General features: G+C 45.3%; 1 protein-coding gene across 1 annotated transcript; it reads left to right on the top strand.

Moving 5' to 3' along the window:
- Window positions 1-274: 274 nt before the first annotated feature.
- Window positions 275-11,175, top strand: LOC308475205 (stromelysin-1-like). The gene is made up of 10 exons (XM_081002213.1): window positions 275-517; window positions 928-1,172; window positions 2,205-2,353; window positions 2,450-2,569; window positions 4,383-4,544; window positions 5,107-5,263; window positions 7,087-7,220; window positions 8,150-8,309; window positions 8,965-9,068; window positions 10,703-11,175. Exons 1-10 carry the CDS (start codon window positions 410-412, stop codon window positions 10,804-10,806), a joined length of 1,443 nt encoding a protein of 480 aa, XP_080858339.1. The 5' UTR covers window positions 275-409; the 3' UTR covers window positions 10,807-11,175.
- Window positions 11,176-19,357: the final 8,182 nt, after the last annotated feature.

Below are 19,357 nucleotides of genomic sequence, written 5' to 3'. Positions count from 1 at the left end.
TTGAATGCAACCGAATGTCTAGGGAGGATTGATAATACAAATAAGCATAGTATTTGAGTCGTGGAAGGGCTTGTCCTTATACTTTGTTTATCTTTATAAAAAGAACTACTCCCCCTCCCTTTGGTGAAAAAGTCCCACTTGACGAATCTCAGCCACCTTCATAGTAATTGCCAAATCAGGGTTTTCACACTTGGCAGCTCCTGCTGTGTGTCACACTGCCAAAAGGAGCATTTTCTGTGTTCGGCTAGTCAACGGATGTTATAATGTTGTGAGTCATGCTTCTGTTGATTTTATAGAACAAACACGGAGTATATATAGAGGTCAATTGGGAGCACACAGGCAGATCCATTGACAGAGGGACCGAAGTGTTCTAAGGCTCCAAGGCTGGGACGCAGACGCGAAAGAGACAATGAAGAGCTTCCTACTGGCGATTGCGCTCTATGGAGCACTTTCTTGTGCTTTGCCCTTAACTCAGGAAGCTGATCAAGTTGCAGAAGCGGACTTGAACTTTGCCAAGGTAATGGTTGATGGTAGCACAGAGGAGAAACAGAATTCTTCTGGTAGATTGACTAGCAAAAAAAGTAGACAGTTGCTAAATGCCTTGTGCAAAGTGGAATTCAATGTGATGCTTATAGCCTGGGGAAATGTAGATTCAGTCCTCTCCTCCTCAGAGCTGCTGGATGGGTTAATTCTTCATGCATAAATACACCTTAGAGCAACTTCCATTCAGCTGAGGAAGCATGCCTAGGATTGCATTGTTAATATCTGTGAGCTTCAGTTCCTTTGTCGGTAACATGGGTGCAATGGTGAATGACCTTCTTCGTTGCGAACAAAGGCAGAAAGTATGAATGGCTAATCTTAAAATGTGAATGAATATATGTGAAAATAGTTCTATAAGCAATCAAATATATCTTTTCTTCCAATCAGAAATACATAGAAAACTACTATCCTGATTCGGCATCGACGCCTGTCATAAGAAGCAAAGGAAGCGACGATATTCCTGCTGACAAAATACGGCTGATGCAGGAACGCTTTGGGCTGAAAGTGACAGGCAGATTGGATTCAAACACTTTGGCTTTAATGAGGAAGCCCAGGTGTGGGGTTCCTGATGTAGCAGAATACAGCACCTTTCCTGGGGATCCAGCATGGAAGAAAACAAAACTGACATATAGGTAAGGTTTCAGTACACTTAACTGATTTTAAGATGCCATTGGAAGATGCTAGAAATGTTGGCATTCCTCAGTAAGAATAGTAATGGTCTTTCCTCAAAGTTGTCTAGTCCATCATGATTGATCTTCCTGCATAATGAAGAGTTGGGGCACAATTAATTACAGTGCTCCCTTGGTTCTCAAATGACTTGGAACTCAAACACCTTGGTTCTCAAATGCCGAAAACCCGGAAGTAAGTGTTCCGGTTTTCAAATGTTTTTCAGAAGTCGAACATGGCTGTAGCTATTGTTTCCAGGGCACCTGCACCAATCAGAAGCTGTGCCTTGGTTTTTGGACATTTTGGAAGTCAAATGGACTTCCAGAATTGATTAAGTTTGGCGGTTTTGTTTTTGCTACTTAATTTGCTTTTTTATTTTTGAAGCTTTTTTGGTTAATTTGTTTTTGTGACTGTGTGGAACCCAGTTCAGCTATTGATTGATTGATTGATTGATTGATTGTGTGACTGTGGAAATAGATAAAAGCCCCCCATCCAAACAATGACTATCATCAGTGCAGGTAAGAAAAAATAATAATTTTAATTTTAATCATCTACAATACTATCTTATTTATTTTATAGTACAGGACATTGTTGATTGCTTTCGTTTTATGGATCAATGGTCTCTTTGGATAGTAAAATTCATGTTAAATTGCTGTTTTAGGTGTTGTTTTTAAAAGTCTGGAATGGATTAATCCATTTGCATTACTTTCTATGAGGAAAGCGCTCCTTGGTTTTGGAACGCTTTGGTTTGGGAACAGACTTCCGGAAGGGATTAAGTTTGAGAACCAATGTACCACTGTAGTTCATAGTTTGCAAGAAGCATAAAAGCCTGCTCATCATTTCATCGCTTTGATGCACCTAGAAATACAAGGAGCATGGATTTTGTGTCAGATGTGCTGAGATGTAGAAAGATGTCCCTCTTTCACCAGAGACTTCGAAAGCTGTGTGGTGCCATTTCTTTCATACGTACATTTTCTTTACAACTCTGTGTTTCACAGCGTTCTGAATTACACGCCAGACATGGACCGCACTGACGTAGATGTTGCCATCGAGAGAGCTTGGAAAGTTTGGAGTGATGTGACTCCCCTGACCTTCACCAGGGTTTATGGGAAACCTGCAGATATTGAGATCTCCTTTGCTGCTAGATGTAAGTAAACCACACACAAATAGATATAGGTAGTTTTACTCAGGTTCCTGGCCAGGCGACTTATACACATATTCTTTGATTTATTTATTTTTAAAGCTCATGGTGACTATATCCCATTCGATGGACCAGGTGGGCAATTGGCTCATGCATTTTCACCTGCTTATGGTGGAAATGCCCATTTCGATGAAGATGAATCCTGGGTGCGGGATTTAACAGGTAATTTGTTTACTTTTGTCTCAATATATTCAGCTGTACACTTGCTTGTAATGGCTTTCAGTGTGACTCTTATTTACATATACTGCAAAATAGTGAGACACGGATACCATTCTAATCCTAGGATATAAAAATGCTTACCGTATTTTTCTGTGTATAAGATGCCCCCGTGTATAAGACGACCCCTATTTTTTTAAACCCAAAATTAAGAAATTAAGTTGTTTAGCTTTTTTGGGGGGTGGGGTAGGTCACTTCCACCAATCGCTCACCTGCCTGCCCATCACTGCTGATCGCTTGCCACAGCCACTGCTGATCGCACACCTCGCCGCAGCCGCCAATTGTCTGCCCTCTTGCCGCCACCAACAGCCCACCCGCCCACTTGCCACAGCCGCCAATCGCCTGCCCACCTTGCCACAGCCAATCACCAGCAGGCCTTGCCGCAGCCACCAATCACCCGCCCAATCACCGCTGCCAATCTCCTGCTTGCTGTTGCCATTAATCGCACGTCCCCCCTCTGCATTCACTATCTGTGTATAAGACGACACCCAATTTTTGCCTGATTTTTTTTAGGAAAAAGCATCACCTTATACATGGAAAAATATGGTGTGTGTTTAGGGGCCTTCCTCTACATTTCTGACATACAAAAGCAACCTGTCTTCAGATGGCCAAACTATGGGAGTCACTACTACAAGATGCTGCAATGGCCCCCAGTGTGGGTGGCCTTAAAGGGGATTAGACAAATTCATGGGGGATAAGCCTATCAATGGCTTCTAGTGCATCCCAACTTCATGACTCTAATAGCAGCTGCTAAGAACTGCAAGTGGAAAAGGCACTGTTGCTCTCAGATCATGTTTGAGGCTTCTGGAGGCTGCTCCATTAGGACAAATGGAGTGCTGCCTCCTTCAGCCTTCCTTCCTTTTGACCTGCAACCATTCTGACGGGTGGCCCTGCCTTTCAGCTTCCTGCTCCTTAATCTCAGTGCCCTTGGAGAACTCAGCAGGGAGGTGGATGGGGACAACCCTGGAATTAGTAAGCTCTGACTGTCATTGGCGCTGGCCGAGTCTGCTGCTTGCCCTTCTGACTCCAACTTTACCAGTCCCAATGAGTGACAGTCCCCACTGCCACTGTGAGCACAGCATGTGAGTTTAGATGGGTCTTGGGTGCTTATCTAGCAGGACTCTTCTGGTGTTCATGGCATTTATTACTTCAAAAATCATGTCTGATAGGAGCTTTTTCTTCAGAAGCCTAATCTGTAAGGATGGAGAAACGTATTCTGGTCCATGTCACTTACACATTTGTTCACTCATGGGGCTGTTCCATCCAATATTTCTATTCTTCTCAAAAAAAATTAAAGCTACAAAAAAAATTCAAAATATATATACAGTTAAATGTATCTTTTTGAATGCGCCAGTAGTGGTTTAGTCCTGCTGGCCACATGACCCGGAAAACTGTCTGTGGACAAACACCGGCTCCTTCGGCCTGAAAGCGAGATGAGCGCCGCAACCCCATAGTCGTCTTTGACTGGACTTAACAGTCCAGGGGTCATTTACCTTTACCTTACCCCTAAATATATGTTGCAGAACATATTACCTCTCAATAATACACAATTTAAAATGCAGAAAGGCATCACATTAGAAACACAAAATCTGCTGGCTAGATACATTATGCCACACATTAAGCTGGAAAAGGTTGAACTGGGTCATTCCCTAGTGGAATTTGCCAAAATTGAATCCTTAAAGTCCCCCGAGTATATATTTCACTATCTTATACCCAGGTGAGCTTCACAAGTACTCACAATCTTCCTGTTTCCTTTTAGGAGTCAACCTTTTCCTTGTTGCTGCTCACGAGTTTGGCCACTCACTGGGTCTCAGGCATTCTGGCATTTGGGGGGCTCTGATGTTTCCAACTTATCAAGCTACGGACCCGCAAAACTTCAGGCTTCACCAAGATGACATTGAAGGCATCCAGTCCCTTTATGGTAAGTACAGACTCCCAGATGATTGTGTGGATTTATTCCATGCAAGAAGAGCACTGGCCTGGACCCTAAGCCTAAAGACATTCCCAGAAGGGAAATTGCCCATCACTTTCTCCTGGCTGCTGTTCCAGCAGAAGAAACTCTGGAGAGTGGCCTTCTGAACAATATGGTATGGAGAGACTGTGGAAGACAGTGGCAGGAAACTTGACTTCCATGAAATTCCTTAAAGTAACTTAGAGTCTGAGGACAATTCCTCCTCTTCCTCCCAGCACCCCCCACATGCTCTTTCTCGTTTATTTATTTTTAGGAAGGCCCTTTAAACCTCAAGAGAGGCTTTTCAGGGGCACCGGTGGCTAGGCAAGAGAAGGGATTGGGAACTCTCTTTCTGTGAATTTCATTAGTTTGGGAATCTAGTTCAGCTCACCACCTGATGTGAATTGGCAAAGCCAACCTGTTATCTCATCCATTATCGGGTTTGGCCATCATCCAGTGAAGCCTCTTGCTCTGAGCTGCATCTTGCAAAACCTGCTTGTTCTTCAGCTCTTCTCTTTAACCCCTTTTCAAGGACCCCCTGAAGGTGGTGAGGATGGTGATGGTGATGACAGTTCGTCAGGAAACCCAGAGCCAGCAACAGAGGCACCATCCACAGACTTGTGTGACCCTCGCTTGGCTTTTGATGCTGTTTGCTCTCTCCGAGGGGAAACCATGTTCTTTAAAAACAAGTAAGTTATCTCCAGGGGATAAATTATCTCCAAGGGACGCGGGTGGTGCTGTGGGTTAAACCACAGTGCCTAGGACTTGCCAATCAGAAGGTGGGCAGTTCGAATCCCTGCGACGGGGTCAGCTCCTGTTGCTCGGTCCCTGCTCCTGCCAACCTAGCAGTTCAAAAGCACATCAAAGTGCAAGTAGATAAATAGGTACCGATCCGGTGGGAAGGTAAACGGCATTTCCGTGCGCTGCTCTGGTTCGCCAGAAGCGGCTTAGTCATGCTGGCCACATGACCTGGAAACTGTACGCTGGCTCCCTCGGCCAGTAAAGCGAGATGAGCGCCGCAACCCCAGAGTCAGCCACAACTGGAACTAATGGTCAGGGTTAAGTTACCTACAAAGCACTGACATCTTTCATTTCTAATTCAAAGTCATGCCCAACCCCTCTAGCTGCATTTCAACCCAAAGCACTGGAAGATGATATCTGGATGTTCCCTTTCGTTTTGTTGGGCTTTACTGCTACTTCAGATGGGTTTAATTGTTGGCCTGTCATCTTGGTTTGCCATTCCTTGTCTTCTTTCAATCTCCGGGCTACTAGCATCCGGGCAGCTGTTGTTCCGTACATAAAAAGTCTATGCCGAAATGACAAAACTGACCGGAAAACTCAGAAACCAAGAGGATAAAAACTTTATGAAAGATCGGGGGGGGGGGGGGGGATTATAAGTTATCTAGGAGACCACTGTAAGCAGATGGAAACACTGGCAGGATTTTAATTTCACTTGTAGTGTAACAATTACCGTATTTTTCGCCCCATAGGACGCACTTTTTCCCCTCCAAAAATGAAGGGGAAATGTGTGTGCGTCCTATGGGGCGAATGCAGGCTTTCGCTGAAGCCTGGAGAGCGAGAGGCATCGGTGCGCACCGACCCCTCTCGCTCTCCAGGCTTCAGGAAGCTATCCGCAAGCCTTGCAAGCCTGGCGGGAGTTCCCGCGGGCTCACAAGGCTTTCGAGCAGCAGCCTGCAGCCCCGGCGAGTGTCCGCAAGCCTTGCGCGCCGGGCAGGAGGTCCCGCCGAGCGCGCGAGGCTTGGGGCAGCAGCCTGTCGCCCGAAGCACGGGGAGCCCTCCGGATGGTGCCCCGTGCTTCAGGCAGGTGTGCACAAGGCTTGGGGCGGCAGCTGCGGCGGGGGGGGGGAATATTTTTTTTTTATTCATTTCCCCCCCCCCCCAAAAAACGAGGTGCATCCTATGGGCCGGTGCGCCCTATAGGACGAAAAATACGGTACTATGGATAATATGGATTGATATAACACTTAGAGTTTGGAAGAATATGCAGTTTGAAATGTTTAACATGGGACCCCATGGGGGAGGGGTTCCAAAATTCGGAATAATCTCTGTTTATGGATATATATTTGAATTTTTAAAAAATATATAATTTTGTATTTGTAAAATCAAATAAAAATGATTTCAAAATAACAATTAAAAAAAAAATTGTTGACCTGTCAGTAGCCCAGTGAATTTTACATATTTGTAGAGCTTGCTACAAATATGTGTAATAAACAGAGAAAACCACCTTATACTGAGTCAGACCACTGGGTGACCTAGTTCAGTATTGTCTACACTGCTGAGTAAAAGCTTTCCTGGGTTTGAGACTGGGCAACTCTCCCAGACCTGTCTGGTGATGGAAGGGATTGGATCTGGAACCTCCTGCATGCTAAGCTGGTGATCTACCACTGAGGTTCCTGCATTGCAGGGGTCAGACTAGATGACCCTGGGGATCCCTTCCAACTCTACAATTCTATGGTTCTGTGTTTCTAAACATTCACATTGTCTCCCCCAGTTTTTTCTGGAGAAAGAATCCCCAGAGAAGAGATGTTGAAAAGGTTCCTATTTCTGCTTTCTGGCCAGCTTTGAGCAAGGGCATAGATGCTGCGTATGAAGTTAAGGCTGATGACACAGTGTTTCTCTTCAAAGGTAAATGTTGTGAGTATGAGTGAATGGCAAGTAAAGAAGCTAAGAAGGAGTTGAGTGGAGGGTGTCATGTTATTAAGCAGAAATAGCTGTGCAAGAGGCTACAGAATGTTACTTACCGAATCCTAAGCTACAAAGTGTGGCTGTTAGAATGCCGTATTAAGACCTTGGGAGGCTAGGGCTGAAGTCCTAACTCAGTCCTAACCTATTTTACAGGATTACTGTCAGGGTTTTAAAACTCTTTGAAGGAAAAGGCGGGATATAAGCACAATAATACTGTATATAAATAAAATAAAATTCTGGGCTGCTGTTAGTGAAACTACTTCATGTTTCTTAGGAAATCAGTCCCAGACCTCCTTAATATATTATTATTATTATTATTATTATTATTATTATTAGTACCACACTTATCTGACTGGGTTGCCCCAGCCATTTATTTATTTACTAAAACCACATCAATGCTATTTTTGACATACCTATCATGAGGTTTTAAAGAAACATGACCTCAATATGACCTCAATATGTAACTTGCAAAATAAATAGATGAGCAGCCAGCATTAGGCCAAAGGAGACATATTATTATAGTCAAGTAGTATCAATATCCTGGAAAGGCCTAAGGAAATCGATAAGTTTCTACCAAGGTACACAAATACCACCTGTATTGGTTCCTGCCTTGATTCAGGGAGAGGATGATTCCAAACAGGATCTTTCTTGTGTAAGCCAATAAAGGCTAGTAGATTATAACAAAGGGAATTATTATTATTATTATTATTATTATTATTATTATTATTATTTGTATACTGCCCTATACCCATAGATCACAGGGTGCTTCACAACATTCAGGAATCCTGGGCTCTCTCATTCAGATTTGTTCCATCTTCATGCAAAGCTCTCTCAATCGTTTTTCTTTCTTTCTGTCTTTTGCTTAACAGGACACAAGTATTGGGCCACCAAGGGAAATATTATACAGAGAGGCTTCCCCAAGAATATTCACAGCCTGGGCCTCCCCAAAAGTGTTAAGAGTATTGATGCAGCTGCTCATGACAGCAGCTCAAAGAAGACATATTTCTTCTCTGGAAACAGTTACTGGAGGTAAGGGGAACTTACCTAGCTCAAGTGGAGCAATCCAGAAAGTTCATTGAGAAGCTCTTTAATTCAGAAATGAGGAACTGGTGGTCCTCAAGATGCCATTGGACCCCAAAGCCCATCAGCCCCAGCAAAAGTTGCCAATTGGCAGGGATGTTGAGAGCTGTAGTCTCAGTAACATCTGGAGGACCAACCCTCCTTTAAATCCTTTGCAACTGAAATGCAAATAATGTACAGTGGTACCTCGGGTTACATAGGCTTCAGGTTACATACGCTTCAGGTTACAGACTCCGCTAACCCAGAAACAGTTCCTCGGGTTAAGAACTTTGCTTCAGGATGAGAACAGAAATCGTGCTCCAGCAGTGCGGCAGCAGCAGGAGGCCCCGTTAGCTAAAGTGGTGCTTCAGGTTAAGAACAGTTTCAGATTAAGAATGGACCTCAGGAACGAATTAAGTACTTAACCCAAGGTACCACTGTATCATGTGGTTCTTGCTGCTTTGCCACACATCCCAGAACCATGCAAGACATCTTTGTTTAAAAACCCCCAGTGAAGGAAAGTCCTTACACTTTACATATGTAGGTTCACATATAAGGAGTTTTCAATGTAACTGTTTCTGCTGGTGCAAAGAGCAATGAATTCTCAACCCATTCATTTCTTTAGATATGATGAAGCCCAGAAGTCCATGGAAAAAGGCTACCCAAGAAAGATATCAGCTGACTTCCACCAGGTTGGCTCCAAGGTGGATGCTGCTTTTCTGAACCATGGTGAGCAAATGACCATCTTCATCGTGCTAGCCTATTAAACAGTATTTTCTTCCGTGTGATGGTGAGATCATAGGAGGACTTGACCACATCTGCGAATGTGGCAAGTTGCTCAATGACCTGAGCATCTCAGAACTGCTCCCTTGGCCATGGTCCATGTCAGGATCTAAAAAGCAGGTCTTAGCTCAGAGCCAGGTTGGTAGCTGAGTACCAAAGTTCCTAGGGTCAGTCCCTAGTGTCTCCCGTTCGGCCTGGGAAAACCTCCTGTCTGAGACTGTTTTCTTGCCCACAAAGATAATTTTCAAATTAACAGGAAACAAATGGAAGGGGGGGGAAACATTCTTTTTTTTTTTTTTAGAACAGTTCACAGACCCCCTGAAGCCCATCCATGGACCCCCTTGGGGTCCACAAAGCACAGGTTAAGAACCGCTGTCATAGAAGACTCTGTGAAGACAACAGTGCTTGCTTGGCATGAGTGATAGTGCAACTGAGTGTGAAATTTCCCCAGAGGCAGAAAGTTTCCCCAGAGGCAGTATGTTTCTGAGCACAATTCAAAGGGTTGGTGCTGACCTTTAAAGCCCTAAATGGCCTCGGCCCAGTATACCTGAAGTAGCGTCTCCACCCCCATCGTTCAGCCCAGACACTGAGGTCCAGTGCCGAGGGCCTTCTGGCAGTTCCCTCACTACAAGAAGCGAAGCTAAGGGGAACCAGGCAGAGGGCCTTCTTGGTAGTGGCACCCGCCCTGTGGAACGCCCTCCCATCAGATGTCAAGGAAATAAACAACTATCTGAGTTTTAGAAGACATCTGAAGGCAACCCTGTTTAGGGAAGTTTTTAATGACTGATGTTTTAATGTATTTTTAATCATTTGTTGGAAGCCACCCAGAGTGGCTGGGGAAACCCAGCCAGATGGGCAGGGTATAAATAATAAATTATTATAAAATTATTATTATTATTTTGAAAAACGACTGATCAGGCACTGACTCCACTCAGTGGATCTGAATCCTCTTGGTCCTACAATTGGAAGCTACTTTGCTGTTTATGTTGGTATCCATTGACGAAGAAATAATCAATAGCAGAAAGCCACTGAGAATATTCCTGCTGGGTATGGTTCCAAAGGGAGGTATTTCCAAGCTTAGGGGGAAACTCAAGGTTTGTAGAAGTGCGAAGGAATTGTTGGAGGAGGATGCAGAACAGCCCACGGCTGACATGGGAAAGGAGGCGAAAAGGAAATTGGCAGGGGGAGGTTTGGTTGGAATGGAGCATTGTGGTGGAGGAGAGCAGTCAGGAAGCAAGTCTTACTGGAAAAGTGAGTACAGTGGTACCTCGGGCTACATACGCTTCAGGTTACAGACTCCGCTAACCCAGAAATAGTACCTCGGGTTAAGAACTTTGCTTCAGGATGAGAACAGAAATTGTGCTCTGGCGGCGTAGCGGCAGTGGGAGGCCCCATTAGCTAAAGTGGTGCTTTAGGTTAAGAACAGTTTCAGGTTAAGAACGGACCTCCAGAATGAATTAAGTTCTTAACCAGAGGTACCACTGTAGGCTCATTCTACACTGAGGTGTTTTGTAGGGTTTTGAGAGCTTCCGTCATCCATTAGATCCACAGTTTTCACTCTCCCTCATTTTTCTTTTCAGGTAATTTCTATTTATTCATTGACTCAGAGCAATATGAGTTTGACAGCAGAACCAAAAGATTTATCGGCATCAAGAAGAGCAACAGCTGGTTTGGGTGCCAATGACACGGGACAAAGAGTGATGCAACCCAGAAGAAGGGAATGTCCTGGGCATTGTGTTTGTTGGCCTGTCCTGTGGTTGCATGAGCCACGGAACAAGCTGCGTTTTGAATAAGGAGCTTCTAAAGTGGAAATTCCCCACTGTTTTTAAATTTACAATAGATCTTAATTTAAAATAAAAAAATACTCCTGTTTCTATCTTTGTCTTTTATTTCAACGTTCATTTTACTTTTTGTAAACTGTTTATAGGTTTTTTAAAAATCAAGCAGTATATAACTTTTGTTACATAAATTAATAGATATTTAATATAAATTATTGTGGCAAAGAATATGTATGTTGTATGCTACTTTGTAATAAAGTGGATTTTTATTATTATTGTTGTTGTTGTTGGTATATGATTACTATTGTTATCGTTAATCGTGGTTGATCATGAGGTCTTAGGGCAAATTGCAAGTATTTAAAAATACAATTTGAAAATCAGTTAAAATGATTTCATTTATGAGAATACGGTGGATTCTAAAATACGTATCCCATGTGTAAAGGGTCAGGGTAAGGTGGGACTTCAGCAAAAGACAAACTACATAATGAAGGTGTCAGAAAGAGTTCTGCCCCAATGACCAGCACTGGCTCTCCTCAATCTCTTCATGGGATCCAAAATTAACTCAGATTTCTAATCTTAAATTTAGTCCTCCACATTCCTCATATTAACTTGACTGTGTGACTTCTCCTTCCCTGTAGGGTCGTGCATGAGCTTTTCCTGAATCATCACTATATCTTTTTGCTAAAAGAGGAAACTTGCTTTTCAAGAAAAAAAGCAAGTGTCTTTAAGAAGTAACCCATGAGACCATACCATTTATGGATGTATGAAATATATTACACAGAACAGCCCATAGGCTGTACCAACAGTTACCAGTTACACATATTTTTTACATTGGAGAAAAAGGTGTTTTTCATAATAAAATTTCATTAATTTCATTTCAAGCAGATAATAATAATAATAATAATAATAATAATAATAATAATAATAATTTATTATTTATACCCTGCCCATCTGGCTGGGTTTCCCCAGCCACTCTGGGCGGCTTCCAACAGAATATTAAAATACAATAGTCTATTAAACATTTAAAGCTTCCCTAAACAGGGCTGCCTTCAGATGTCTTCTAAAAGTCTGGTAGTTGTTTTTCTCTTTGACATCTGGTGGGAGGGCGTTCTACAGGGCGGGTGCCACTACCGAGAAGGCCCTCTGCCTGGTTCCCTGTAACTTGGCTTTTCACAGCGAGGGAACCGCCAGAAGGCCCTCGGTGCTGGACCTCAGTGTCCGGGCAGAACGATGGGGGTGGAGACGCTCCTTCAGGTACACTGGACCGAGGCCATTTAGCGCTTTAAAGGTCAGCACCAACACTTTGAATTGTGCTCGGAAATGTACTGGGAGCCAATGTAGGCCTTTCAAGACCGGTGTTATGTGGTCTCGGCGGCCACTCCCAGTCACCAGTCTAGCTGCCGCATTCTGGATTAGTTGTAGTTTCTGGGTCACCTTCAAAGGTAGCCCCACATAGAGCGTATTGCAGTAGTCCAAGCGGGAGATAACTAGAGCATGCACCATTCTTGCGTGACAGTCCACAGACAGGCAGGGTCTCAGCCTGCGTTCCAGATTGAGCTGGTAGACAGCTGCCCTGGACACAGAATTGACCTGCGCCTCCATGGACAGCTGTGAATCCAGAATGACTCCCAGGCTGTGCACCTGGTCCTTCAGGGGCACAGTTACCCCATTCAGGACCAGGGAATCCTCTACACCTGCCCGCCTCCTGTCCCCCCAAAACAGTACTTCTGTCTTGTCAGGATTCAACCTCAATCTGTTAGCCACCATCCATTCTCCACCGCCTCCAGACACTCACACAGGACCTTCACCGCCTTCACTGGTTCTGATTTGAAAGAGAGGTAGAGCTGGGTATCATCCGCATACTGATGAACACCCAGCCCAAACCCCCTGATGATCTCTCCCAGCGGCTGCATGTAGATGTTGAAAAGCATGGGGGAGAGGACAGAACCCTGAGGCACCCCACAAGTGAGAGCCATGGGGTCTGAACACTCATCCCCCACCACCACTTTCTAAACATGGCCCAGGAGGAAGGAGCAGAACCACTGTATAACAGTGCCCCAAGCTCCCAGCCCCTCTACACGGTCCAGAAGGATGTTATGGTCAATGGTGTCAAAAGCCGCTGAGAGATCCAGCAGAACTAGGAAACAGCTCTCACCTTTGTCCCTATCCCGCCGGAGATCATCGACCAGTGCGACCAAGGCAGTTTCAGTCCCATGATGAGGCCTGAATCCTGACTGGAAGGGATCCAAATGGTCCGCTTCTTCCAGGCATGCCTGGAGTTGTTCAGCAACCACTCGCTCTATCGCCTTGCCCAAGAATTGAAGATTTGAGACTGGGCGATAGTTGGACATATTGGCAGCATCTAAAGGTGGTTTTTTAAGAAGCGGTTTGATAACCGCCTCTTCCAGTGGGTCTGGGAAGGCTCCCTCACAGAGAGGAGGAGGAGGAGGAGGAGGAGGAGGAGGAGGAGGAGGAGAAGAAGAGGAGGAGGAGGAGGAGGAGGAGGAGGAGGAGGAGGAGGAGGAGGAATAGTTTGGATTTGATATCCCGCCTTTCACTCCCCTTCAGGAGTATCAAAGTGGCTAACATTCTCCTTTCCCTTCCTCCCCCACAACAAACACTCTGTGAGGTGAGTGGGGCTGAGAGACTTCAAAGAAGTGTGACTGACCCAAGGTCACCCAGCAGCTGCATGTGGAGGAGCGGAGACGCGAACCCAGTTCCCCAGATTACGAGTCTAACGCTCTTAACCACTACACCACACTGGCTCTCAAGAAGCATTCACCACCCTGCGAAGCCCATCGCCCAGCCCTTCCCGGCTAGCCTTTATAAGCCAGGATGGGCAAGGGTCAAGAAGATCCTTAGGGCAAGTTACAATTATTTAAAATACAATTTGAAAATCAGTTAAAATTTTAAGGTGGATTCTAAAATATGTATCCCATGTGTAAAGGGTCAGGGTAAGGTGGGACTTCAGCAAAAGACAAACTACATAATGAAGGTGTCAGAAAGAGTTCTGCCCCAATGACCAGCACTGGCTCTCCTCAATCTCTTCATGGGATCCAAAATTAACTCAGATTTCTAATCTTAAATTTAGTCCTCCACATTCCTCATATTAATTTGAATGTGTGACTTCTCCGTCCCTGTAGGGTCGTGCATGAGCTTTTCCTGAATCATCACTATATCTTTTTGCTAAAAGAGGAAACTTGCTTTTCAAGAAAAAAAGGAAGTGTCTTTAAGAAGTAACCCATGAGACCATACCATTTATGGATGTATGAAATATATTACACAGAACAGCCCATAGGCTGTACCAACAGTTACCAGTTACACATATTTTTTACATTGGAGAAAAAGGTGTTTTTCATAATAAAATTTCATTAATTTCATTTCAAGCAGATAATAATAATAATAATAATAATAATAATAATAATAATTTATTATTTATACCCTGACCATCTGGCTGGGTTTCCCCAGCCACTCTGGGCGGCTTCCAACAGAATATTAAAATACAATAGTCTATTAAACATTTAAAGCTTCCCTAAACAGGGCTGCCTTCAGATGTCTTCTAAAAGTCTGGTAGTTGTTTTTCTCTTTGACATCTGGTGGGAGGGCGTTCTACAGGGCGGGTGCCACTACCGAGAAGGCCCTCTGCCTGGTTCCCTGTAACTTGGCTTTTCACAGCGAGGGAACCGCCAGAAGGCCCTCGGTGCTGGACCTCAGTGTCCGGGCAGAACGATGGGGGTGGAGACGCTCCTTCAGGTACACTGGACCGAGGCCATTTAGCGCTTTAAAGGTCAGCACCAACACTTTGAATTGTGCTCGGAAATGTACTGGGAGCCAATGTAGGCCTTTCAAGACCGGTGTTATGTGGTCTCGGCGGCCACTCCCAGTCACCAGTCTAGCTGCCGCATTCTGGATTAGTTGTAGTTTCTGGGTCACCTTCAAAGGTAGCCCCACATAGAGCGTATTGCAGTAGTCCAAGCGGGAGATAACTAGAGCATGCACCATTCTTGCGTGACAGTCCACAGACAGGCAGGGTCTCAGCCTGCGTTCCAGATTGAGCTGGTAGACAGCTGCCCTGGACACAGAATTGACCTGCGCCTCCATGGACAGCTGTGAATCCAGAATGACTCCCAGGCTGTGCACCTGGTCCTTCAGGGGCACAGTTACCCCATTCAGGACCAGGGAATCCTCTACACCTGCCCGCCTCCTGTCCCCCCAAAACAGTACTTCTGTCTTGTCAGGATTCAACCTCAATCTGTTAGCCACCATCCATTCTCCACCGCCTCCAGACACTCACACAGGACCTTCACCGCCTTCACTGGTTCTGATTTGAAAGAGAGGTAGAGCTGGGTATCATCTGCATACTGATGAACACCCAGCCCAAACCCCCTGATGATCTCTCCCAGCGGCTGCATGTAGATGTTGAAAAGCATGGGGGAGAGGACAGAACCCTGAGGCACCCCACAAGTGAGAGCCATGGGGTCTGAACACTCATCCCCCACCACCACTTTCTAAACATGGCCCAGGAGGAAGGAGCAGAACCACTGTATAACAGTGCCCCAAGCTCCCAGCCCCTCTACACGGTCCAGAAGGATGTTATGGTCAATGGTGTCAAAAGCCGCTGAGAGATCCAGCAGAACTAGGAAACAGCTCTCACCTTTGTCCCTATCCCGCCGGAGATCATCGACCAGTGCGACCAAGGCAGTTTCAGTCCCATGATGAGGCCTGAATCCTGACTGGAAGGGATCCAAATGGTCCGCTTCTTCCAGGCATGCCTGGAGTTGTTCAGCAACCACTCGCTCTATCGCCTTGCCCAAGAATTGAAGATTTGAGACTGGGCGATAGTTGGACATATTGGCAGCATCTAAAGGTGGTTTTTTAAGAAGCGGTTTGATAACCGCCTCTTCCAGTGGGTCTGGGAAGGCTCCCTCACAGAGAGGAGGAGGAGGAGGAGGAGGAGGAGGAGGAGAAGAAGAAGAGGAGGAGGAGGAGGAGGAGGAGGAGGAGGAGGAGGAGGAGGAGGAGGAATAGTTTGGATTTGATATCCCGCCTTTCACTCCCCTTCAGGAGTATCAAAGTGGCTAACATTCTCCTTTCCCTTCCTCCCCCACAACAAACACTCTGTGAGGTGAGTGGGGCTGAGAGACTTCAAAGAAGTGTGACTGACCCAAGGTCACCCAGCAGCTGCATGTGGAGGAGCGGAGACGCGAACCCAGTTCCCCAGATTACGAGTCTAACGCTCTTAACCACTACACCACACTGGCTCTCAAGAAGCATTCACCACCCTGCGAAGCCCATCGCCCAGCCCTTCCCGGCTAGCCTTTGTAAGCCAGGATGGGCAAGGGTCAAGAAGATCCTTAGGGCAAGTTACAATTATTTAAAATACAATTTGAAAATCAGTTAAAATTTTAAGGTGGATTCTAAAATATGTATCCCATGTGTAAAGGGTCAGGGTAAGGTGGGACTTCAGCAAAAGACAAACTACATAATGAAGGTGTCAGAAAGAGTTCTGCCCCAATGACCAGCACTGGCTCTCCTCAATCTCTTCATGGGATCCAAAATTAACTCAGATTTCTAATCTTAAATTTAGTCCTCCACATTCCTCATATTAATTTGAATGTGTGACTTCTCCTTCCCTGTAGGGTCGTGGATGAGCTTTTCCTGAATCATCACTTTATCTTTTTGCCAAAAGAGGAAACTTTCTTTTCAAGGAAAAAAAAAGGAAATGTCTTTAAGTTAAAGAAGTAACCCATGAGACCATACCATTTATGGATGTATGAAATGCATTACACAGAACAGCCCATAGGCTGTACCAATAGCTACCAGTTAGACATATTTTTACATTGGAGAAAAAGGTGTTTTTCATAATAAAATTTCATTAATTTCATTTCAATAGCTATAAGCAGCTAGGAAAAACGGATTAAAACTACGTCAACTTTCTAAGCAGCTGGTTAGGCTTGTTTAAAGCATAATATTTTTCTCAAGAGGTGAGAAAAGAGGGGCCTGCTTGAGCTCAATAAGCAGGGAGTTCCAAAGTCTAGGCACTGCGACACTAAGCGATCAAGCTCTTACAATACAGAACGGGTATTACCGTAAATTTCGCTCCATAACACGCAGATTTTTCCTCCTAGAAAGTGAGGGGAAATGTCTGTGCGTGTTATGGAGCGAATGCCTACAGATGGCGGGGGAATCTGCTGCAGTCGTGAGCAGTCCGTGGCTCGCTTTGAAACAGCTAGCGGAGCCGGGGAGGAGGGAGAGAAGCAGAGCGGGAGTTGGCTGCTTTAAAACAACCCCTGCTCTCTGTCCCTGCCTGCAGTTTTCTGATGTCCGATTTTGGATTAGCCACTGTAGGGGCTGTGTGTGTGTGTGTGTGTGTGTGTGTGTGCTTGAGCTATCGTTCTCCTCCTCCTGCTTCCCCTTCACTCTCCCTGCGCCCCTGCGACGTTAGAATCCACACTCTGTGTGTCTGTGTGTGTGTGAGGGCTCCTTCTCCTCTTGCTTCCCCTTCACTCTCCCTGCGACGTTAGAATCCACACTCTGTGTGTGTGTGAGGGCTCCTTCTCCTCTTACTTCCCCTTCACTCTCCCTGCGACTTTAGAATCCACACTCTGTGTGTGTGTGAGGGCTCCTTCTCCTCTTGCTTCCCCTTCACTCTCCCTGCGACTTTAGAATCCACACTCTGTGTGTGTGTGAGGGCTCCTTCTCCTCTTGCTTCCCCTTCACTCTCCCTGCGACTTTAGAATTGACACTCTGTGTCTCTCTGTGTGTGTGAGGGCTCCTTCTCCTCTTGCTTCCCAGTCACTCTCCCTGCGACTTTAGAATCCACACTCTGTGTGTCTCTCTGTGTGTGATTTGCTTCCCATTCACTCTCCCTGCGACTTTAGAATCCACACTGTGTGTCTCTCTGTGTGTGAGGGCTCCTTTTCCTCTTGCTTCCCATTCACTCTCCCAGCGCCCCTGCGACTTTAGAATTGACACTCTGTGTGTCTGTGTGTGTGTGAGGGATCGTTCTCCTTCTCTTGCTTCCCATTCACTCCCCCAGCGCCCCTGCGACTTCCAGCGCCCTGCAACTTTAGGGCCAGTTCTCTCTCTCTCTCTCTCTCTCTGTGTGTGTGTGTGTGTGTGTTTTGACCTCACTGTGCTTGTTGGGGGAGAGTGTTGGTCGCACTTTTTCTTGATTTGTCTCAGAGTGGTTACTATCGTGGTTTCCTTGCTGGGGAGGAGGGAGAGACGCAGAGCCTGCTTGTTCTAAAGGAGCAAAGCCGGAGAGGAGCCTCTCCTGCATTATTAGCAGCATCCTTCTCCACCCCCCCCACGTGTGCTCCTTGTCCCTTGAGTGCTTTTCCTTCCCTCCCCACTTAAAACGTGGTTACAAAGCACGGATCCACATGGATCCTCAGGATTTTTGCACTGGGTCACCCCAAATTCACCATCAGATCACATAGCATGTCCATGGCTACAGCCTGCACAAAAAACACACACGCACCCACTGTTTCATGGGGCCGCAATGGCGCAAAAAACGTGGTTACAAAGCATGGACCCACATGGATCCTCAGGATTTTTGCATTGGGCTACCCCAAACTCACCGTCAGATCACATGTCTGTGGCCACAGCATGAACCACAAAAATCATACATCCACTGTTTTGTTTAGAATATTTTTTTCTTGTTTTCCTCCTCTAAAAACTACGTGCATGTTATGGCCAGGTGCGTGTTATAGAGCGAAAAATACGGTATTTGGCACCAACTCTGCCGATTTAAGTGATCAAGAGTGGCACATGTGGGGGTAAGGCGGTAAGGCCTTGCTTTCCGGACCAGTGACAACACATGACTACCCCACTTACCAACCTAGCAGCCCCACAATACAGTCATTCAGATGGGAGGTCGCCGTAACATGAACAGCTGAGCCTGGGCATCAGCATCTGTGCATATATGTTTCTATTCTTTATGTTTTCATTGTTCAATCACATTCGGCTATCTTCTAGGAAGTGATTCATTAACAAATTAAAGTAAACTTCTGCATCCTTTCATTACATCATTTTCTTCTAGTTTACTATGACTCTGAATTTGTCCCTCTTCCTGTTGAGTTTTTCTTCAATTAAAATTACTACAGAAATCTTTTTTCTTTTTCTCTTTTTTTGGTCATCCCACCCCCAGCTTATGTTTTTAGGAGGGATTATTCCAAATCGTCCATTCTTGGCAACTGCAAAGTTTCCTGCTGGACATGGTGTTTTAGCCACCGACAGACTCATTTTCTGTATTCAAATAACAGATGAATGAACTAGGAATCCAAGTTAGGTTGCTTCCCTGCAGTAAAGCATTTATGCTTATCTTTTGTGTGTACAGAGGGAAAGCCATAAATTGTAAGTGTTTGAAACTTGAGAGCATTGTTTACTCCTGTGCTGTTGACAAAATCCCAGAAGAGCAGCATTATAGGTCTACTTCTGTGTAAATTCTGCAAA

Source organism: Podarcis pityusensis (genome assembly GCF_964106645.2).
Source record: "Podarcis pityusensis genome assembly, chromosome: 4".
Taxonomy (NCBI): domain Eukaryota; kingdom Metazoa; phylum Chordata; class Lepidosauria; order Squamata; family Lacertidae; genus Podarcis; species Podarcis pityusensis.
This window is presented reverse-complemented; position numbering and strand designations above follow the sequence as displayed.